At 40.2% G+C, this 24,208-nt stretch overlaps 1 protein-coding gene across 1 annotated transcript in view; it reads right to left on the reverse strand.

The window, feature by feature from the left end:
• The window catches only part of RAB31 (RAB31, member RAS oncogene family), a 61,681-nt gene that overhangs the window by 9,620 nt on the left and 27,853 nt on the right, over window positions 1-24,208 (reverse strand). Inside the window, exons 3-6 of the mRNA XM_053994256.1 lie at window positions 22,533-22,614; window positions 12,178-12,249; window positions 10,212-10,318; window positions 6,274-6,383 (exon numbers count right to left, since the gene is read on the reverse strand). Coding sequence (XP_053850231.1) covers window positions 6,274-6,383; window positions 10,212-10,318; window positions 12,178-12,249; window positions 22,533-22,614 — 371 coding nt within the window. The remainder of the gene's footprint in view (window positions 1-6,273; window positions 6,384-10,211; window positions 10,319-12,177; window positions 12,250-22,532; window positions 22,615-24,208) is intronic.

Below are 24,208 nucleotides of genomic sequence, written 5' to 3' on the forward strand. Positions count from 1 at the left end.
GTTTTGACAGTTTTCTGCACCTGTACGACTTAAAACAGTCCCACTTCATATCCCCCCGAATTCTTTCATGCTCTGAAATCTATTTCAGTGGTATTTTAGAAGTTTCTCACAAGGATTATAAAGCTTGGCTCACTAGTCTGTCTCTAGTTATGTTCCCCCCCCCGCCCATATTTATACTGATGTTAAGATTTCCCCAACTGACTGAGATGACTGTTTACTCATGTTGTAAGTTTTCATGCAAGGGAACACAATAAATATTAGAATAAAATCTATTGCATAAGTAAACACAGTTAAGTGGCAATTATTTTAATATTAATAGCACAGCTAACAGCATCTCCATGCAAGAAAATAAAGCCTTTGGTTTGGTTTGATCTAAAGCAGAAGCATAGATTGCTGACACAAGTTCTTGCTAGGGGAAGCAGCAATACAACTATGCTTTGCTCATTTAATTAAAATCTCCAGAAAAAAACCCAAACAAATATTTAAATCTTGCATGTATCAAAGTAAACAACAGTATTCCTAATTACTTAATTACTAAGAGATCCAACCTTGATTCAAGGTCCTGCTGTAATTAACTTTGGGCTATGTCAGTTTATTTACTGCTGGTTTAAGTTGAAGTGCTCTCCTTGGAGAGGAATCCAGTACCTCACATGCTTAACTTTAGGAATAGTCCAAAGGTCATTAAGTTTTGCTCTGTTAATTGAAGTCTAAAAGCAAGAGAACTAATCCTGAAACACAGGGAACATAAACTGTAAAGAATATAATCTCAAATATGAGTTTGGATAATGTTCTTCCATCCTTTCACACCCTGTACAAAAATTCAATTATGAGTTTGGACTACCTTAAAAATTGGCATATGTCAAATTTCTTTGTAACCTAAATGTACTTTCTTTTCTTAAAATATCTTTCATAGACCTCTTCAAAGTACTTCACAGATATCTGCAAACCAGCAGATAAGAGGATGAAAACCACCACACTCATCACTCACAAAGCTTGAAGACTGTCCATCTGCAATTCCACCCATCCAAGCCCATCTGAGTCAGTGTAAACATTAAGTGTCTGCTGGAAAGGATTCCTTACCCATTCCACAGGTATTTCATACCTTCCTCTTTATTTTGTCCAGCATACAACTGGTTGAATGGTAAACTCTAGAGATCAAGTTTGATTTGGTTTTTTTAATCTCCCAGTATTTCTAGGAAACAAGTATTTGGGTTACATTAAATATTCAATATATGAGCTGCTGGCAAGGCATCAGAAAATCAATAGCTTCATACATTTATAACTGAGCATTTACCACATGAAAGGTTGAATCCCAAGACAGAAACTGCTCTAATTAGGAAGCCAGGAAGCCTCATCTAGGAAGAATGTTCTTATCTGGATTTTAAACATCAGCCTGTCTCTCCTTCTCATAGTACAAGCATCAGTAAGAGTGAGCATGCTAACCACTCTGTGCACAGTCTTCAAAGAGTGTTCTAATAATGTTCTTCCCACTTCCTTCTCACCCTCAACAGAGGATGCCAAAATGATTCAATCTTGCCCCCTTTGGTAGCACACTGATCTCCAGCATTTGTTGGATGGGGCCTTGAACAACCTGATCTACTAGGTGGAATCCTTGCTTGTGGTGGGGGAGTTAACTAGATGATCTTTGAGGTCCCTTCCAACCCAAACCATTCTATTGTCCTATGATTTGCCAGACTTCAAAGAAAATAACCCATGGCCATAATGCTTGTTTTGCTTAAGCCCAAGTTTATTCCATGTTTCACTCAGCTAGATATTCTTCAGCAGCCTGCTTGTCCCACCGCCCGCTCCCCTCCGGAGCTGCTGATGCAGCTGGGTATTAACCGGGGAGCCACAGCCTCGGCTCTGCCGCACACCGAGGGCGGCTTTTACGTAACCTGCTCTTTCAGATCTGGGGCACCTTCACGCTGAGGTAGCCGGCAACACACACAGGCTGGAGAGAAACAGCTGGGCGTGTACCAGATTTGAATAAGGTAACTAAGGCTTATTTGAGCTGGTAAATGAACAGGTGTCTGAGAATTGCAAGAGTATGATTGCCACTAAATGATAGTACACATAGGGTAGCTTGTTTAGTCTTTGAAAACCAGCCAGGCACAAGAAAAGGTCAGTGGGCTAAAGTCCCACAAACAAGAAGGGCAATACAGAACTGGTATGACTCTCTGCACAGGCACAACTTTATTGTACTGCTATTGTATAATACATTCCTGGCATTTTTGCTGCTGCCAAAAAAACAGCAACAAGGAGCCACTGTGCCTATGAGTCTTTTAAGGACGGGAATAAAAAATTAATAACATTTGTTCCTATAGAAACTCAGCTATTAAAAAAGAACTACTGGAACAAATTAAAGAAACACTGAACTGTTAAGCCCTTTTTATGTCAGAAACCTTTAAAGAAAGACATTGAGAAAAATTTAGCTCAAGTGAGGAATATATAACTGTATTAAAAATACTAATTTCATGTTTACAGAGATATAAACCGGTCACGTGATATTTCCCAATCACAGCAAGCCTTCAGCCAGGCACTGCTAAACAAACCCAGGCTAAGTGTAGTGGCTTACCACTTGAAATCCCATGGGCACAACAGAACCCAGGAGCTGCAGACCCATGCATTACCCAGCTCAGTGCAAACTCCTCAGCTCAGAGAATACTGACTTTGCTGACTCTCATGCTCAGTCTGCCTCCTCACCCTTATTTGCCCAAGGACAGTGACTGCAGAGTACCTCTTCTGCCAAATTTGACCCATCTTCAAAAAAGTCAGAAACTTTCACTGATTCTAGTCTCTCACATCTTGTATTTTCTTGAGAAAAATTAGGACGATAGATTTGTGCTGAGACTGTGCTATGAGGATATCTCTCTAAGCAGCCAAATCCCCAAACTGTGAGAGAAACTTATTTAAAAACATCTTTTAAGCACAGTGTAATATAATAACCTTAGAAATTAAGCAATCTTTCTATAATCTCCATCATTTTTCCAACATTTATCTGGCTGTCAACAAAACATACCAGTTCCCCTTTTTTTCTTTATGCTATCATTGTGAGGACATTTTTTCCATCATACTATTTCACTCCATTCACAACATTGTCCCTGGAAGGAGACAATTGTTAGACATCTCAGGAAGGAAAAAAATTTATGTTAAAATGCCCCTGGGAAATGAAAAGCATAGGAGGTAAATTTTTTAGCTAAAATAAAATGAAGTCTACCCTTTTTGCTTGGGCTATCAATTTCAAGGAGGATTTAATAGAGAAATTCTCCACACATGTTGGAAGAGCCTTCCAAATCTATACTATAAAATAGATAACACATACAGTCTACCTGCGAAGTCCAAGGTAAACGGAAATTGCTGCTTCCTTGTTCAGAGGCCAGGGAGCTGCACCATGCCCTTTATGAGCAACACAAGGGAGAAGGGCAGGAGTTCTCAGGCAGCATGAAAGCAAAACTAAAGCTGCAGAGTGACTTTTAGGGCATCACACAAACAAAATTAGCCAACAGAGTAGGAGACATTGCCACAGGAGGATTTCATACACTGAAAAGGCAGAAATGTTGCTATGCAACTTGGGCAGAGACAGGCTTTTTTGGAAATTGACTAAGACTGAAGTGGTGTAAAACATCAGAAAGTTACTTATCAATGATCTCTGTCCAGTCACAATCACACTAATTAATTCTACTGCTAATCAAGCATTTTTCACTTGGTTTCTACTATATTTCTATACACATACTCTACCAACTCTCTCCTTTCTCTCTGCTGAGTGCTTGATAAGGTCACAAGTAGATCCACTGAGACCAAATATTTCTATATATAGAAGTAATTGCCTGTGGAATTAAGTGCACTTGCCTGGGTATCTAGTTCATACTAAACTTAATTTAGCTGATTTTCCTCGTCTATTATATTAATTATTAGGGACAGTGCACACTGCCAGTTGCAGCAATGCCTATCAAAGTTGGAAACTAATTATCTAATTATGTGGCAAGAATGAGTTCCTCTGCAAGAACATCCACAACCATCGGATGCAGATAAACACGTAAACTATCACAGGGAAGAACCAGTTCCTCCAGACACCCATGTGGCACACACCTCTTTTTTAAAAGAAGGCAAGAGAATGGTAGTGTATTCCAGGAATCCTGGTTCTCATAACCATTTCAAACACATCCCCATGTAAGCAGAGCAAACAGTTCCACGGGCCCCATCGGAGACAAAGTGTGCTAGACTGATTAAAAATATGTGAAATAAATAAAATAAAATAAAATAACTTCAGGGAAACAAAGTTGAGTGTCTGGACATGCTGTCTCCTAGGTCTCTGCACCCCAGAAGAGGATTCAGGGAGAGGAGGAAGCAGTAGTAGTGGAAGAAGGTCGGATCATGGAGCTCTTAAGAAATCCTAACCGTACAAGCCTGAGGATGCATAGAGAGCAACACCATTCTTTATCATCCCTGTTGTTTTTGAAAGGTTGTAGAGAAAGGTGAATGTTATATCTGTCTTCAAACAGGGACATAACAAGCCATGGGTCTACAGACTGGTTAGCTTCACTCTGCTTCCTGGGAAAACCACAAAGCCAATCCTCTAAGAAGCTGCTTCTGAGCACAGGAAGGTGAAGAAGGTGACCAGGACCAGTCAGCATGGGCTTACCGAGGGTTAATCATGTCCAGACATCCTGGTTGCCCTCTATGACAGCATGACTGGGAGAGCACTGGATGTTGTTTACCTTGACTTTGGCAAGGCTTTTGATACTTCTCCCTACAGCATCCTGGTATGTCCAAGTTGGGATGTTACAGTCGAGATAGGCAGGCTGTTAGCTGTGCGAGTAGCTGGCTGGAACGTCAGACTCAAAGGTCAGTGGTTAATGGTATGTATCTACCCATAGGCCAGTCACCTTGCTTAATACCTTTTATCAGAGCCTGAAGGATGAAAAAGTAGGCACCCAATTCAGCCCTCAGATGACACCCAACTCAGAGGTGCACTCAGTATCCTTGAGGGCAGGGCTGCCCTTCATACAGCCTTAGGCTGGAGGCAGATACAGGTTAAAAGGAACCTTTACATACTTCAGAAAGGACAAATGCCAAGCACTACTTGTGGGAAGGAAGAGCTCCTGGCTATGAGAGAGGCTGAGGACTGGCTGCCTGGGAAGCAGCTCTGCCCAGAAAGGACCTGAGGGAAGCAATCAGAGCATGAGCCAGCAGCACACTCTAGCAGCAGAGACAGCCAGCAGCAAGCCACAGGAGCCAAGACAGAATATTAGGCAAAATAGTTATCCCCTCTTAGATATGGTCTAACACCACCTGGGTCACACTTGCTTTGGGCCCCACAATGCAAGAAAAATGTTGACAAGCTGGCACAAACTCAGAGAAGGGCTGCAAGACAGTGAGGGCTGGAGGACTTGCCCTGTGACGAGAGGCTGAGGAAATAGGGCCAGCTCAGCCTAGAGACACAATGGCTTAGGTAGGCCACAAAGCTGCCTGTCAGTGCCCATGGGAAGGGCTGCTGAGAGACCGAACAGTGAGGTGCACCCAGGACAGGCAGTGAATTGAATGAGAGTAGGCTCTGGCTTGATGTGGGAATATCACTATGAGGACTATTTGAACAACTGCCCAAGGAGGTTATGGAACCTCTGCTCTGGGGCCCAGCCAGACAATGGCCTGAGCAATCTGGTCTGAACTCACTACCAAGTCTGCTTGGGCAGATAGTTGGACTCAAGTTCTCATGAGGCCCCTTCCAGCCCGCAAGATCCTTCCCACTTGCAAGCAGTGACCAGCACTGTAAGCCCTGGAAGGCAAACTGAACAAGACAGTTTTTCTTTTCCTCATGACAAGTGCCAGCCTCATCATGTTTAGAAGGCCTGGAGAGAAATGTATCTGTTTGGAGTTTTTTTAATGTACTTCACTGCAATGACTACCTTCCACTTACCAGTGCCCTCCAGAAGCATTTATCAACATTTAAGTTTTTTAGCAACATGATGATAAGATCAACAGTATTGCCTCTACAGCAGGCTTGGTCTGAAACAGCAGATGTAACCCAAGCCAGGATTTATATACAGGTTTAGAAGGAACAGGCTTGCACTGTATCTACTATCTACTATGTTTTGCTCTGGTGTATTCAAAGTTGTTGTTAGTTTACATCTGCATACATAGCAGCCATACCACAGGCTTCGTAGGATTTATTGATGTCCTTGGGAAAGTAGTTTATAGACCTGAAACAGACAACTATTTTCAGAAAACTTCTAAACAATCAAAATTAATTAATTAAAGGGAACATTTACTTACTTATTCCTTGAAAAAGTTCTTCAATGTTAACAGCATTCTTTGCACTGGTTTCAACAACAATTGCACCTATAGATTCTGCATATTCTTTGGCATCCTTCATAGGAACCTCCCTGAAAAAATAATAAAACATTTATAAATAAAAGAAGGCAAATTAAAAAAAAAAAAAGTTAATTTTTAAGAAAAAAAACCAAAGAACTCAAACACAGCCTGAGCATTAATATGCTCATCTCCATAAAAGCAGTACTATCTTTCTTTATATGGCAATTAGCTCATCTTACTAAAACATATCAAAATTTCAACAAAATTGATCAATCTGCAGATTTCTGTGACTTGCTGCTGAATCCATGCCTTGAGAAAAGAAGATCGTTTAAAGAAAATCACATTTGTTTCTGTTTTATATTTGATGTTGATAAGAAAAGCACTCTCTACGTGCCAAATGTTCAAACAAGATAGGGTGCAACTGTTGTGGATGAAAATGATAAGTGTCATATGTCTTGGTCTTTGCAAGCAGCAAGGAAATGAGGGATTCTGAAATAAATATGAAAGCCACTGACTTTGAGAACATCAGCAGCAGCAATCTGAGTGGCAGTTCACTGGGGAAAGACACCATTCTGTGCCATTTCACCAAACTGACACCATCTTAAAATCACCAGCAGAATGCCCTCATTTTGCAACCAATACTTCATATGTCAAAAGCTGGCAAATGCAGTTTACAGCATTCAAAAAGACCTCTGCTTTAAACAAACTAGCCCCATGCTGGCCTTGTATCTCCCTGAGCCAGGTGGCAGAGCTGGATCTGCACGTGTGCGCTGCTATCTCTAACCACCTCTACTCCTGATTTTTGAGCAACAGCAGAATGTGCACCAACTACTTCACCCCACAGCTCCAATATACCAATCCAGAGACTCCTCCTCATACAATTTCCTCCCAGTATGAGTGTGTCAGACACATCACTCCGCTTGGTGTCATCAGCAAACTGCCGAGGGTGCACTCAATCCCTTCTGTGTCATTACTAAAGGGATTAAATAACAATGGTCCCAATATGCATCCCCAAGGGACACCACTGGTGTCCGTCAGGACTCTGAGCCATTTACCACCACCCTCTGGATGGGACAGTGTAACCAACTCCATATCCATCAAACAGGCCACACATCGAATCCATCTCTTTCCAGTTTAGAGAGAAGGATGTTGTAAAGGACCATGTCAAAGGATTTAAAGAAGTCCAGATAAATTACGGAATAAGGAAATATTATGGATGCACTGAATGAAGATCTGAGCATGAAATTCTGCTGAATTCTCTTAACCAAGGATTTCCAGAGAACACAATTTTTTAAGAAGCTGAACCACATTTTTAGGGAAGTGAACACTTCTTAGCTGCTCTTACAACTATTGAATTCTATAATGCTCAAAAAAGTATTATGGACACTTACAACATTTTAGCATTGAAGTTTCAGCTTCTGTCTTTTAAAGTACTTTTTAATGACCTGTCAGAAGAACAGGGCACATCAGAAGAACGCCTTATTCCTATTACTTAGAAGCACACTGAACATTCAGCAGTTCTAAGAGTTGACAGTACTACAACAAAGATGAGGATTTATAGTTGATAAAGTTGCTTGTCTATCTGTAGAAATTCCTTCAAAGTGGAGAAGAAATTTACTTGGACAACTTGGCAGCTCAAAACCAAATTTTGAATGCTAAACAGGGAGGGTATTCTGGTCAATGATTATAAGAAATACATTGATTCCTCCTTAAATTATCTCTTACACTCATAGAGGTGGCAGAATCAAACCAACTTGGACCAGGTCAGCTTGACCTCTTTTGCATCTATTCACGTTGGTCTTAAAAGCAGCTATCTCTCTGACATCCAGCAAAACATCTGCCAAAAGCTCTACAAAACCAAAGAGAGATGCCAAAAATGCATACAAACAGCAGCTTGCTCCTGTGTGCTCACATTATCTTACTTGCAAATTCTCTGTGCCTAAAGGCATGTGTATTTTCTACTCATTGGAAACAATCTGATAAATTGGTGACATGTTTCACCTAAAACCATTTTTACTGAAGTAAATCTGAAGACATAAAGCAGACAGAGAATGCTAACAGCTGCATGCATTGCATAAACAATCAGATTTCTGGAAAGACTATGAAAATATATCACATATGAAATAGTCTGCTCTCTATTTTTCCACCAAAATAACTTTAGCTGGACATCACCAGATAACTTCAGAAAAACAAGAAGATTGGGGGATGCAGAAAGAACAACTGCACAAGAAAATATTGCCAAAACTATTCATAATTATGAGGAGAAAAAATGTCTTCTCCCATAAAAACCAAAAAGATTAAGAGACATTAGCTCACGGAGTACAATGAGGACCATTCACACAGCAAAACAATTTGCGCAAAGAAGAGATATACCAGCTGAACAGGAGCAAGAATTGGATGATCAGCAATCAGTAAAATACAGCTAGTGGTTGATAATAATATGGTGAGAAGAACACAGATCACAGTTGCTCTGTGAGGAAGCCCAGTACTTTCACAACATTTCTGGGATGCAGGATTTTTTTTAAATCTTCAATTGGTGCAAGAGCAAGCAGGAAGAGGGATGGTTATGGACTTACTTAAAATTGTTGCCATTTGTCACCATCTCCAAACTTATTACACTTGAGTTAATCTGGTAACTGCTGGGAACACTTAACACAATATATTTTAAAGTGACTCTCTGGGCAACCAAAACCCCTGATTTATATTAACTGGCTTTTGGTTTGATTTTTATAACCATCCTTTCCTCTTTTTTTCTGCTTTGTATCTGGAAATTTTTGTCTTGTCAGACTCAGTTTCATCATGTTGACCAGCATAACACGACATCACATAGGAGATGCCAATACATCTGTGTCCCTGATTCTTAGCCCAACAGAAACCAAAAGTCTCCCAGAATTAGGGCTTGCAGAAAGCTCTTACAGAAAGCACCGAGCTGCAACTTTGTGTTCGTTCATGGCTGACAGCAGCGGGGGGAGAACAAAACAAAACCCATACAGGTCAAACCCTCATGTAGGCCTTGATTCAATAAAAGCACTGCAGCACTTGAAGTTACACACATGCTCCAGAGCTCTGGTGAATCTGGGCCAAAGTAACGATAACTAAACACATGGGGATGTATTTGAATAACCATGAGAGCCCATGAGGTCATAAGGGGAAAGCATCAAATATGATCATTGAGTTTGTACTCACAGATGAAGCAAGAAATAATAGTCATGGACTGACAAACAGAATCACTACTGTACAGCAGAATGTGCTTCCATTTCCTGAAAGGATAAAAATCCAAAATAGAGCTAACAAGCAGAAAAGCAATTCTAGCTTCACTCTCACTCCAAATAGCATCATCTCAGCTCTTCTGCAGGGGTGTGGATTCAACCCTTCCCTCTTTTATCTAGGAGGTTCTTTACTTCACACAGGGGAAAAAAGTTTTACTTGAGGATATGCTCCAAAAAAAACCAAAAATACACTTTCTACATCCAGTATTATGAAACAATTTCAGTTCTTGCAAATCGCAAGTTCTCAAAGCTCTGTGATTAATCTTTTACCTCTTTGCCCACCTTCCCAGCTTTACATTGCTAGTTTTGCTCATCACTTACTACATTCTGCACCTTTTAACAGAACAGAAGGGAAAAACAAAAAAGAGAACCCTTTTCCATTCCCAATGATTCAGCAGATAAAGGATGTAGAGACTGTACAAATAAAGAGGAAGGACAGTAAGAGAGGTTAAAAAAAAACTCTCAGTTTTCAAGTCGTGCTGTTGTTGTTGAGGTTGTGCATTGCTAGAATCACTGATTCTAGTACAGGAGGCCAAAATCATATACTACTATAACAATGAAGCAAAATTTTTACCTGAAGGGAAGAAACAATATAGTTACAGCAATAAAAACAACTAAAAGAAGTATTACCTGATATCAGAAAGATCACATTTGTTTCCAGCGATGGCCATTACAATGTTTTCAGGACCATGTTCTTTTAGTTCTTTCACCCATTTTTTCAAAGTATGAAATGAATCCTGCATCAGAGAAAAAACAAAATAATCTATCAGCACACTCTCTGCCAATGTATTTGCCTATTTCTTAAAGTAGAGGAGCACAGCTTTGACAGTATTAATGTAATAATGATTATATAGATCACAAGACTGGAAGATCACTTATGTATCTATGCTGTTTGCTTTTCAATATTTAGGCCATAAGGCTTCTTCAAATTAATTGGATAACTTGGATGCTTCCCTCTTTTCCACTTCCCCTCCTTCCTGCTCCATTGCAGCACCGAATATTAAACTTCCAGTGATCAAGAAACTATCCCAGCTTGTCTAATAGCTCATTTCCTTCACTTAATGTGAGCTTAATTTGTCTAATTGCACTTCTGTCCAGCGGCTTACCATCTCAATCACTGTCATATTTTTGGTAATATCCAATGGAGTTTCCACAGAGATGCCTGCTTCCCTGCATTTCCAAATCTGTGATCTGATAAACCTCGATTTACTCATTATAAAACTGAAGAGAGAGGTGACAATTCACTTGGCTTTTTTCCCCTCCAAGCACAAAAATCAAACTCTGTCTGATACTACCCACCTTTAAACAGTAATTTTTTCTATTTCTTTACACCAGTGAAGTAGTAGCTTTAAGATAACACTTCTTTCTGGAGATTCTAATTATAATGCAAAGTTGAAGTTCTTACTGACACAGTTGAAGCTCCGAAATAGATGATAAATAGTTTTTTCCCCTTCATAAATGCACATGAAAGTTGTCTCTAAATCAGCAATAGCTGCATCAGTATCACCAAAGGTAGAGCCCTATCAGTCACTTGGGAAAAAAAATCCATTCTGCTTTAATGATTAACACTGAATATTAAGCATCAGAAAGTGACATAGACATTGACCTTCCTCTCCTATGTCCCCCTCTTTATTCTGAGAGCTGTTCCACATAAGCTTGGAGAAAGGCTGGCAAAACAAAATTTTATTCTTACAATATATTACAAGATCAACTGTAAGATATTTAAATCAAAAGTATCAATCCAGCACGATTCACTCTTCCTCACCTTTTCCTGGCAAATTAGCAGTGGAGAACAACACTGCTGCACAGCAGTGACCACCACTGTCAGCGACAGATCATTACACTAATGCACTGGGGAACCAAACCAGCCCTCCCAACCTCGTAGTAAATAAGTCAATTAGCAAGAAAGGAATAAAATGCCAGTGAACTCTCTGGCCATCCATCCATTAGCACTGCCTCTAATCTGCTATATCAGCAGTGTTTTCTTCCAAAAGGAGTGAAAGAGGCATTCAGCTGGAATCTCCTAGCCTCCTCTACCTGAGAAATGAGCCAGAGAAGTTAAGGATCTTAACATACAATTTTAATTCCAAATGAATAATGTTGAGACAAAAGGTCAGAGACATATGATTTCAATACCATTTTGAAATTTAAGACATGATGCTTGTAATACAAACACAAAATGATATCCTTAGATAAAAATAAGTCGTTTTAAAATCAGTAATATGCAAACAATTTAATTTCTACTCAGATGATAAAGCTAACAGCTGCTTTTTGTAGTAAAAATTCAACTCCACACAGAGAATATAAGTGGTGGTGGTAGGGGGTATTGCGGGATATGAATCCTGTCTTCTTAGTTAGAGGAAACCCAAAGAAATGTTGACAAAATGCAGTCTCCCACCTTTTGTCTACATGAAGTTGAAACAACACAGAAACAGGACTTTCTATTTAATGCTTTAAGGCAGTTGGATGCTTTCACCCAGATCTACACAAACTACCAAAGCATATACACGCCAGACAAATTAAATTCTGCAGTTGTGGGGTTTAACTCCAACTCAGGCCCAAACAGAGGAGGCAAAAAGCATCCCAAAGGTCTTACCTGTTTGGTGATATCATACACTATCACAGCTGCTGCTGAACCTCGGTAGTACATTGGAGCCAAGGAATGAAACTGTTAAAACATAAACCCCCAAGAGAAAGTATCATTAATAAATCAGAATTATAACACACTTTGCCAGGTCTCAAAGACTTGCCAGGGCAGGACCACCTGCTTTCTTTCATCCCACAGAGAACAGACCTTATCAGTGGTCACCCATCTCTCATTTTCCTTATACACAAAGCCAGACCTCCTGTATCTCGAACTGTTTTTCATCCCACAGAATTTATGAAACCAGCATTTACTGACTCAATGCATCATTTCCAGTACAGGGCATGAACTCTTGAGGACAAGTTTTGACAGGAAGATCAACTGCACTTGGAAGCCTAACCTGATGGCATAGGGACCCCTTCCCCTGGCAAACCACAATCTTGCTTTGTAGATCTAAGACTGAATTCAGCTCATTTGTTTGAATTTTGTAAAACATTGCAAATGACTTGTATAAGACTAACTTGTAAGAAAAATCTGAACACTTGTCTTGTTTATCTATCCTATACTATGATAGATATTTCAAAAAACATGGATTCTTGCAGTTACTCTTCAGCTTTTTGTTTCAAGGAAAACATTCTTTGAGGAAAAAACCCAAGAAATAAATATGTTTGTTAGAACAATTGAAGAACAGCATAATTTTCATAATTTACCAATGACTAAGCAGCTGATTTAGAATTTCAGCTTACAATTACAATTAGAGTAAGGAAGTAAAAAAAGTCTTTCTGCTGATTCAACTAAGCTTAGTCTCAAACAAACCAAAAAAAATCTTTCTTGGAAAATGCATTTAGCCTCAGTATGCTCACACAGCCATTTTATAATTTTTGAGGGGGGGAAGTTATCTGCAAAAGCTGCACATTAAATTGCAGCTAATAACTGAGGTCAGCACCTAAATCAAATACATTATTAGGGCAGGGTCTGAACCTCACTGCCCAGCAAACATGCATGAATCCACGTGTTACACTGCAAACCTCTGCACATTTACTGGACACATCTTTTTCCCAGATCTGTACCTACTTACTGAGCATTTAGACTTCTAGCAGCTTCCACATTTCTTGCTGTTTCACGTGCTACGTATCAGGCAGTTTATTTGCAGTGCTGGTTCGCTTGCCAGTTTGTAAGCTATTTATCACAGATCACGCACACCAGCTCAAGGTCGACGCTTTCTTTTATAACAGTATGGATGCACAGCAGCAGTGACAGATGGTCAAGTGCTGAAGTGTTTTGGGGAGCGAGGCAGGTGGGAGAGCTCATTAATAAGAGAAAACAGCAGGAAAGAGGATGAGAAAAGAAAGAGGAATCAGTCAAGAAGCGTAGTCTGTAGAAATGGGATCAGCCAAGATCCCGAGGGAGTTGGGTAGATGTGTGCTTTCTGGGGTTTTCGTATGTAGCTTTATTATTTGCATGCTTAATGCAATAAATGCTTTCCAGAATTTTTAGGCTTCTAAATCACAACAGTAATTTTCAGTATGTTAGAACAGAACAAACCATTTCAGTTGGAATGGACCTACAACAATCATGTAGACCAAGTGCCTGATCAATTCAGAGCTGGCTAAAAGTTAAATCACCTTGTTAAGGGCATTGTCCAAATGCTTCTTAAACACTGACAAGCGTGAGGCATCAGTTCAGAAAAGAAGAAGGGCTTTTTTAAGTATGTTAACAGCAGAGGAAGTCTAAAGAAAACACTGGATTCATTAATTGTTCATGATCACTGTGGACAAGGTATCCCACCTACTACTACATCCCCCAAGTCCTTCCTAATCACAGAGGAGTCTAGGAGGGCATCTTGCCTGCTTGGCTCACTGAATGCTTGCAACTTGAGGTTATCTCCTACTACCTTCAAGCCACGACTGTCTCCTCAACGTGTTGTGTTGAAGTAGCCTGAAAGTCAGGAACCTTAACTGTGGAGGGTACGTCTGACCTTTCATGGTGTATGCACACTCCTCCCAGTCTGTAAACTCCAGGAAAAAAACATTCAGACCCTACACACATGCTGATTTGGTCTTAATCTAGATTACATTTTAATCTAGACTACACAGTGCGCATGAATTTACAAAGAGCTCTCAGATAACAGTAATCACACTTCACAGGAGCCATTTGGTTAAACTCACATATTCCAAATTCCTTCAAGACTGGCCCTGAAAGTACACTGAGAACCTGTACAACATCATGGGAATTTCTCTCCCTTTTCTTCTGACAAGAACACTTCCCTTAATAGCTTCCGATTTATTCTTCAAATATGAAGAATATTTGTAGTGTTAGGACCAGAAAGCAACAAACAAACAAACAAACTGAACAAATAAAAATGCCATTTGTCATTCTCTTATACAGGCTAATAAACAAACATGACAATACCCTATGTCCCAGTCACAAGAAATCACTGTTTTCTACAAGAAAACAGGAAAAGCTTCTTTGCAACAATGAATGAATCAAGAGGGGCTGAAAAAACTGTAACTGCATGAGTTTCATGACCTAATGATAGACTCTCACCAAATGTGCTTCATGAACATGAATTTTCCAATACCCTGAAAATAATGATGTTTAATTTTTCCTTTAAATCAGTGCCCAAAAGCAAAGTCCTCTTTAACATTTTTTCTGGCCTAATTAATTGGAAAAAGAGAGTCACACCAAATTAATTAAAGGGATACAAAATACTAATCTGCACATTTTTCACCTGCCAAGGACCAAATGTGGGACAGATGCCCAAAACAAGTGACACACAAAAAAACAGCTCACAAAATTAAATCTCAGAGGACTACCTTCTGTATTATAAACAACGTCTATAACCTTGATTTTATAGTTCAGTATTTCTGTAACCAGTAATTCCCAAGAAAACTAGGAGAAACAGAAGCAGTTTGAGATTTGGCATCAGAACAACACTGCTTGAGAAGGGCCACCTAAAAATGCTCAGGCAGCCACTCCTGGCTCTGCCACATGAACACTCAGGTTACAGCCCCAACTTTCCTGGGAGTCAGCCTCTCCATAACCTGCAGCCAAGAGCAGCACTCTGGCAGGTGCCACCCCTTCCTGCAGGTAGCAGCAGCTCATGTCTCCTTGGCCTAACAGGAAAACACAGACCAGAAAGAGATTTCTGTCAGCTCCCACCATCACAAATAATCACACTCCTAACCCATTTCAAAAGCTGTTCAATGTTCTGCCTAAAATAATTAGTTTTCTTTTTTCATTATACTGCTACAGGGATGATATTACTTTGACAATTAGTAACATTTTGAATTGCTGATTACTAAATTACTTGTAATTTGCTTGCACCTTGACTTAGTAAAATTTAGGGATCACTGCTTGCCTTTAGCTGAAATATTAATACAGAGTAACAAGCTTGCAGATTTAACTTTGTCAATCTGCCATACCAGGCTCTTCCTCTCTGAAGATAACATAAAAAGGAGAAATCAGGGTCTAATCACCTTTCCTTGTGCCTGGTCCAGCTTCAATTAATCTTTCCTGGCTGCTGGTCAGGTTTCTATGCAGCATTGTAGACATTGAACAGCCTTAAATGCACTTCCCCTAACACTTTTCTCATGGCTGCATCATACTCACATGATCATCCTTTAATTGGTGAGTACATTCAGAGGTGGCTTTTCTCCTCTGTTTCCCCCCCCCAAGAAAAAAAAAAAAAATTAAAAACTTACCTACAACTTTATATATATTTTTGTTAGGAGCAAAAAATACAGGACCTCGGCACTTACACTACCAAACTTCATCTCAACTGCTTTCCACCTTCTAAGCACTGGGAACACCTCCCATGTCTGTATAATGAGTAAACTACCATTAGCAGGTCACCTACTATGGGAATTTAGAAGTTTCATGCCTCTCATTCAGTGTCCACCAAAAAAAGCTTGCCTATGTGCCTATTTGACCAACTGCATCACTCATTAGTCCCATTTTGCTTTTGGAGAGGTTGATAACAACTGGTGAGGCTGAGGTTGCTAATCCACAAAGTGCCATACTCAAGTTGCAGGGGTACACTTTCCAATCCAACAGCCAGGCTGAAAGGATCACTCAAAATATAAATAAGAAACTTATTTTCCAAAGACATGCCAAAACCCATAATCCATTACTTCTAGGACTCTCCTCCTGGGAGACACACAGCATGCTCCATACCTACAGTCACCTGAATCCTGGCACAATGCTGACTGGGCTCAGAGCTTCTTCCTTGTGCTCCTCTACCAACCCCTTTACCAACATCCACTTTGCACTTGTGGTTCATCATCTCTGACACTAAGCAAAGAAGTGAGGCCACATGTGCATCATGAAATTTCCTCTGAAAGCAGAACCCAAGGGTCTAACTAGAAGCTGCCCAACCCTTTACAGCTGTAGAGCCCCATAGTACAGAGAGCAAATTCAGTCTTGCATGGTGCAAATGCAAGCTGATCATAACCAGCATTTCTCTCATTGATTCCAAGAGTATTTTGGGATTCTGCAACCCCTCATCTGGCCATCTCAATGAAGTCAACAGAAGCTTTGCCCTTGCAAAGAACAGAAAGATGGAACCAAATAGCCATTTTACCACCTATTTAAAAGCACTGTAGCATTTTGTTTTCTGCTTCCTGTGCATCTCATCAGAGAGGGGCGTATTTGGTCACAGGTAACACCACATTTCCTCTTTACTAAAAGTAAATAATGTGGAAGAAGGAAAACTGTCACATCCTACTTGGAACAGAAAACCAAAATCAAGGGAAAACAGTGTAAATCACACCTGAGCTGTGGTAGTGGAAGTCTCTTAACCCTGTCTAATATAATGCTGATTTAGAAAGCAAAACAGAGGTCAAATGAACACAGAAATAAAAACTACCACTCCTGCTTGTTTATATACAGGCTGACAAATGCTGCTGAAGACAGTTGGGATTCACTCAATCTGCCAGGCACACCAGGGAACATTAATTCATGTCAGCAGCTCTTTGCACCATCCTGTGGTGCTATATCTCAGGACTGGCATACTGCCGCAGCAGGGCTGCCTCTTCCCAACTCCACAGTCAAGAGGCAAAAAAGCAAAAGCAGAAGCAACAACTACAACCACCACCTAACTCCTGCACTTGGTTGCTTTTACTATTCTAGACTGTAAAGAACATCACCTGCTCTTACCACAAAAGGATTATAATTCTGCCCATAAGCACAGCTGGAAAGGATAAGGGTGCACAGACTGAGCAGAATCACACCAGTGCTCAGCAAGTGTTACACACTTTGAATTCAGCTACAATTTTCCTACACAGTGCCTTCTCAAGCACCTGCAGGTGCACAGCAGCACAAGATTTGCTTCCTGACAGCTGTGAACATTTGACTAAATTTCATTCCCTTTCCTATGAAGCTGTTCTCTGACAACATATGTTGCATCTGAGCGGCCAAGACCAAACCACTTGGCTCCTCTCAAAGTCAGAGATCCTTACTCTTTATCTGGATGCCACTAATGGCAAGGACAGCCACAGCCTCTGGCTCAGCTGCTTGCTGACATGTGCGGGCAGTGTCACAGCCCTGCAACTTCCTTCCCCTTCCTATCACACCCACTCACGCCTTCTGGACTCTTATCTCAAACATTGCCACACCTCTGCAAGTGATTTTGGGTGTCCTGTTTCTCCTGCCCTTGGCCCTTCCTGCCAGGCCACTCCCACAAAACCCCTTCAGTCCTGTCCCAAAAACCACCTGAAGTACACTTGCCCAAGTCTGGGCAGTTACATGCCCCACTCCTGTCACCTTCAAGGCAGTGGCTGCCAACAAACAGGAAACTGTGGTGGTGCAGAGAGAAGCAAAGGCAAAACCCAAAAGCATTAAACAGATTATCCTGACACACAAGCTTCTCAAACAGGGAGGGATACAAAATTCCCGACATTCTCAGCTGGCAAAGAGCAAATGGGAAAAATGTTATGCATGAAAGCCACTTTCAGATACCATTTAGCATTTTAAAACCTTGAATAGTTTTCCTTACATGATTGAAGGCTGAAATTCCAGTTCTCGGGATTTGCAGGCTGAGTAAATCAGGAAAGATCTGTCTCTGATCTACAGGTATTTTTTGCTAGTTAAACTGAAGATTAAATATATATCTATAAAAAAGTGAGCATTTTTTCCCAATGTCTAAGAATTCTTCAACTGAAGAAGGTAAAATCTCAACATTTTTGGTTAACCTTTTAAAGGTATTTTAAATAGGCAGAGAATAAACCTTTGCAACATCACAGAAGTGACCTGTGCTTAGCCATTCTGAACTTTACAGTCATTTAACAAAGGATGCAAAAGACACTACACCAAAACCATGACTCACCATCAAGCTACAAGTGCTGCAAGTTTGCTGAAGCTTAAGAAAAAACACATTTAAATGCCTCCCTTAAATGATTTACTGTGCTTGATGCTCACTCTGAAAATAGAAAAAATAACATATTTGTTTGCTAGCTCTAATGCCATTTGTGCTCTCACACACTGCCAAATCACCTATCAACATTTGCAGCATGCAAGAGATCCTCACACCACACACAATGAACCACCATGACTCTGACTGAGCTGTGGGAGACCATCAAAGCCACATTTATGACACTACAGAGCAAAATTCAGGCTGTGTTTTGCCTGCAGAAATAATTTAAGTCATTGATAGATGGTGTTGTGACACTGTCTCTGAATCACCAGGACAACTACTGCCACTCAGAAAAGAGGCAGCTATCAAGAGCTGTGGACATGTCATCAGTCAGTCTTTTCCTGGAAATGGAGAAGGTTAAAAAACAAAAAAAGAAAAAGCTCACAACTCAGGACTGTCGCCGCAAGCCCCCAGCCAGGCAATAATTAGCACTGATTCCAGAAGGCTGATCTATCACTTTATTATACAGTACTTATTAAGAAACCCATCACCCTTACAGACAGTCACAATATGGGTGGACCCAACTGGTCCTTAAATCTAAACACCATCACCACTGGCCAATTAAGAAACCACCCTTTGGTAAACAAATCTCCATAACACATTCCACATGTTCACAACAACAGGTGCAGCAAGTGAAAATAAGAATTGTTTACCATTCTTTTCTCTGATCTTCTCACAGCCTTTTCCAGGACGATGCCTGGGAAAGTTGTGCATTGCTGCTGCCACACAGGATAATTCCTATCGAGCTTTAAACTGGGCTCAAGTAATTGAGGCCTCTTCTATTAAACAAAATTAAAAGTCCCAGAGTTCAACACAGTAGATTTAAAAAGGACAGAGATAAATTTTCCTGCCCTAGAAACATGGCCCTCAGACTCCCTGTTTGCTACAATATTCTTCAGCTGGCAAAATGGAAAGCTGGCAGCCACCCAAGGTATTCAAACAAAACATTGTAATTAAAAGCTACTTAGGGCACCATGAACCAAAATATATGCTAATAAAAACATCATTAACTAACTTGCGAGGAGACTCTTCTTAGGGGAAGGAATCTTTGCTAATAACAACATAATTGTTGGGCATCTAAGTCCCAAAGTCTGCAGCAACAATTCAAAGCTAATGGCGAAAACGTGAGATAGGAGGGGGAAAAGTGACATTTGGGAAATTCTGGTGTGGAGGGAAAGTGACTGTGAAGAAAAAAATAAAGCGCGTTTGTTGGATAGCACACCAACACAAAGCAATCAGGTCCACAGAGAGCAGTACTTAGGCACAGAAGATAGGGGGATTTTGTGAAGTGTTCTGCCAGTTTGTTTCTTTCTAGTCAAGAAAAAAGGAAAGAAAAAACAAAATAAAAGTATTAAGAAGCTCTCTCTCCTTTTGTAATCATGTACTGTGTGATTTTTTCACCAAAAGCCACATACCCCTCTCCAGGGTCTCCTCCTAAGTAAGCACACTCAGCATTCACCCCCAACAGGGGTATGATAGAAAAGCTTTTAACCTCCATTTTCTGCTGCATTATTGTCACTCTGCAGCATTGACTCCAAGCTAGCAGTTTCCCAGAGAAAATTATGAACAGGGAAACGAAAACTCATTAAATAATAAGGACAAACTCATGAACGAGGATCACGGAAGTGCCACTACTGTTGTTTCTGCCTGCATGCTCTACCATGGTTAAAGGTTTGAGCTTAACTTCCATGGCATAAGTGAGGCCTCAGTTAAATCTCAGCCAGGGCTCTTCTGCTGTGAAGGCTCCATATCAGCATGTAGATACAGGTGGCACAGCTGGGGAAGCACAGGGCACCCCAACTCCAGAGTAAGCACAAGCCTATGCTTGGCCTTGCATTTAGGAGAGCAAAGCCAAATGAAGGCAATGTTGAAAGAGCAGAGAGTCCTAAACACTGACAAAACTGCCAGGCTTCAGCAGTGGTACACAAAGCCTCAACAAAAACTGCTAAGAACAAGGGAAGGACAATTCTCAAAGCAGAAACAACATTCAGAAGACATTTATTAGTCAACTGCACAAACAGCAATAGGCCCAGAGGATGGCATAGGCTGGAAATGTTGGGTCATCACTGTTGGTCAGAGGATAATTAGAAAAAAATTAACAGGGGGGAGACATTTGTTCTTGAATCAGAAGGAACAACAGAAAACCAAGCAACCCAAAAATCCCTGACTAAAGTGAGAAGCATAATGTGTTTAGCTGCAATGTAAAACAGGAACGTTCAAGGACAGTGAATGACCTGGACCAGTATGGACCTCACCTTGGGAAACTTGTCTGCCTCCATAGCTTGCACTCCACACCCATGAACTTTGTTTACTATATCACTCCACTTTCCTAGTCCTAGTGAAGGACTGGGAATACACTGTGCAAACACAGAACAAAAAGATGGTCCCTGGACTAATTAGTGATTACTAATTAATGAAAATCTTTAGCATGTCATATCTGAAATAAATTCTAAGCAATCTAACAAAGTTTGTAGTGCTCACTGCTCACCACAGTTTCACACACACACAAACACAAAAAGGAAAGCAAATGTTTGAAAAACGATGAGCTAATAAAAATTGAGAGGAAACATAAGGAACAGCTGGGAAGGATGAATTTTGTGTCCAAGAGTCAGAGCTCACTCACAGATTTCCTGCCTCAAATGAGGCATCATTTGTTTCAGTAAATATGTAAAGCTATTCACCTAATTTTAGAGGGCTTTGAGAGTCCTTAGACTATGTAGGAAAATAGGTAAATCTTGATATAAGTATTAATCCAACTGAGTTTTGTGTGTAAAGTTTTGTGGGTAAAGTGCTAAAAGAAAAGCAAGGAGAACAGGGCAGTGGAGGGAAAAGAGAGAGAATAAGCAAGGAATCTGAAACCATGGGAAAGAAAACTGAACTTTTGCTAGTTCTTGCAATAATTAGTCACTTATCAGCTCCAGGCCATGCAGAAATTGAACAAACAAGATTCAAGGGAAGGAATTAGGCTTCAAATATGTTTTTCAAGGTCCATTTTCCCCTGACAAATAACTTACTGAATTGTTATGAGCCAACAGATTTCATTAGAGTTACTTTATCTTACACTGTGCATTATAAATAAAAGCACAAATATTTCCTGCAATTAAGAGCAAAAATCTTCTTTGCCCACAATTCACATACAAGGTATGGAGAATACAGTAGGATGTATCAGGACTGACATCCAGTCTGTATAAGCATCTCATTTTATCCTAACCTAGCGTGAGCATAGCTACAATTTTCTATGAAGAGACACTGTGCCATTTCACAAGTTTGATGTTCTAGAAGTATGCATAGGTTTTTCCATTTCTCTCATATTTCAAGACAAACATGAGCATATATTAAGGGAAACCCACAGCTCTATAGTCTAGTACTGCATACTACTGTCACTGAGAAAAAAAATTATCAACCAGACTTACATACAGTCCAGATGAACTAATGCCCAAAAATCCATTATGGCTTGAAAAAAATCAAGACAAAAACCCAAAGTGGTTCAGGTTGCCAGTGGCAATTTCTTAAATAACAGCAGAGACAAGCCATGCCCATACTTGCTGTCACAATCCAAGATAACCCCGGAGTCACACCTAAGTTCAGACCACCCCAGCCCATGGGTTGCAAGTCAAAGCCTTTCCAATGACAATGAGAGCTGCCACACACAAACCTGATGAAACCAGAGGGGAACTGCTCAAGCTGTCTTGGGGAAGGTGGGTGACAATTCACACCATGGTTTGGGGTTTTTTTTTAGGTAAGTGATACAGTCAGCCTATCTCTGCATTTTCACCATCCATGGAAAGGGAACCTAAATACTTGGTGCCTGCTGACCACCTGCATCGCAGAGCCTTGCAAAGATTCAGGAGGTTGATACTTACAGTGTCTTCTGAAGATGAAAGGTTTAGAAAAAGTACATCAACACATTAAAAGAGACCAGGATAATGAAAGCATTCTGCAAACTAATACTCACCCGTTCCTGACCAGCTGTGTCCCAGATCAGAAATTTATGAAGCTCATTCCCACATGGCACAGTTTTAGTCATGAAGGATGCTCTGGAAATAAGGAAGAGAAATTTGTAACATAACTGACACTCTGAATATGTAACCTGTAAACCTTAGTGAGTTCTTCTGGATTATACTGCATTTGGGGAAAATGCCAAAACCTTGATAAAATACCTGCAGAAGTAGAAGTCTCCCTCTTCTCATATAGGACATATGCTACCTATAGATGTATTTTTTAAAAGAAGGGAAAATGCCTCTGAAGTTCAGAGGGCGCTTGTTCATGGCTCCAGGAACACAAATGCTCCTGCTATTCACACATTTTTTCTTTTAGGAAAGAAGGTTACAAATTTATAGGCTTTTTCTGTATTACGGGAGTTCATTTGAAAGCTGGTAGGAGAGAGTGCCAAACTCTGGCAGATTTCTATTTTCTCCATCCTATCTGAGTACTGCTGAACCATTTTTGCTGTGGTAACATTTTTCCAGGCTCATAAAGATGCATTTGATACAATGCACAGTCGTTACAAAAGCACGGAATGGCATCAAATGACATATGACTGAACAAAACATTTCCTGAGAATGACATACCAAAATTCTCCTCTACAGCCATCTGAAAATTGCTTGAATTTAACAATGCTGCATGGTTTATGAAAATACTAACTAAGGAAAAAATAAAAAGGCAGCATTTCTTTGGTTGTTCTCAGGGTGTGTTCTCTCAGTTGTTACTCTGCTTCTCAAACCAATAAGCAACACTTCACAGCTTCAGAAATGGAAACTTTATAGATCCACAGTGGCTACTGTTGATTGCAAGGGTTATATATTTAAAATAGTTGAATAATTTGGAAGAAAAAAACCCTTATCTGTGTAGACAAATAATATCACCTGTGTGAAGCCAGCCCTCACATTTTAATCTCCCAAAGGAAAAAAAAAATCCCTTTAGTTTTCATAATTATGATAACAGAGGAAAACTGTTTTCCAAATTGAGCAGAAGGCATTTACTTAGCAACAGCAACTACTTGGGGAAAAAGGCTGCTAACGGTTTAAAAGGAAAAAAAAAATCACTCAAGTTGCCATCAATTCCTTCACTGCAAACAAGTGTCCTTCAGCCAGTAATTTTATTCATGACATGCTTCCTTTCTCTCTGTCCATTTTTCTCTATTCATTTCATTCAGGAATCCAAAATTGTCCTGGAACTTCAGTGTGCCGCTTCCAGCTGAGACTCCTTCATGCATTGAAAGGCAGAGCTTCAGAAGGTACTGTCCAACCCTCTGAACAACACACAGCAATCAATATCAATCCTTCACAGACTACTTAGAACACCTCTGACACACATGCCAGATCAGCCCCTTCCCCTCAAATTACTCCTTTCTGTACATTCCATAATAGCTTCCTTTCCCATAAGAGATCCATAACTTCAAAAATTTTCCAGGTCACATTGGACTTGGAAAATCTGTCCCTAAGATATTAAAAGAAAAAAAAAATCTGAATTAAAATCTACTACAGGACTATTAGGATTCTGATGGTCTGATACATGGAAGCTTAATAGCTTTTAAAGAAGTGATATAAATTAATTATACTTAGTTTAAATTGCATTGATCCTATTTTAAGAAAGGACAATGTGACACATCCTAAACTTAGACAAAAGCAC

The sequence above is a fragment of the Vidua macroura genome, chromosome 1, assembly GCF_024509145.1.
Source record: "Vidua macroura isolate BioBank_ID:100142 chromosome 1, ASM2450914v1, whole genome shotgun sequence".
NCBI lineage: Eukaryota > Metazoa > Chordata > Aves > Passeriformes > Viduidae > Vidua > Vidua macroura.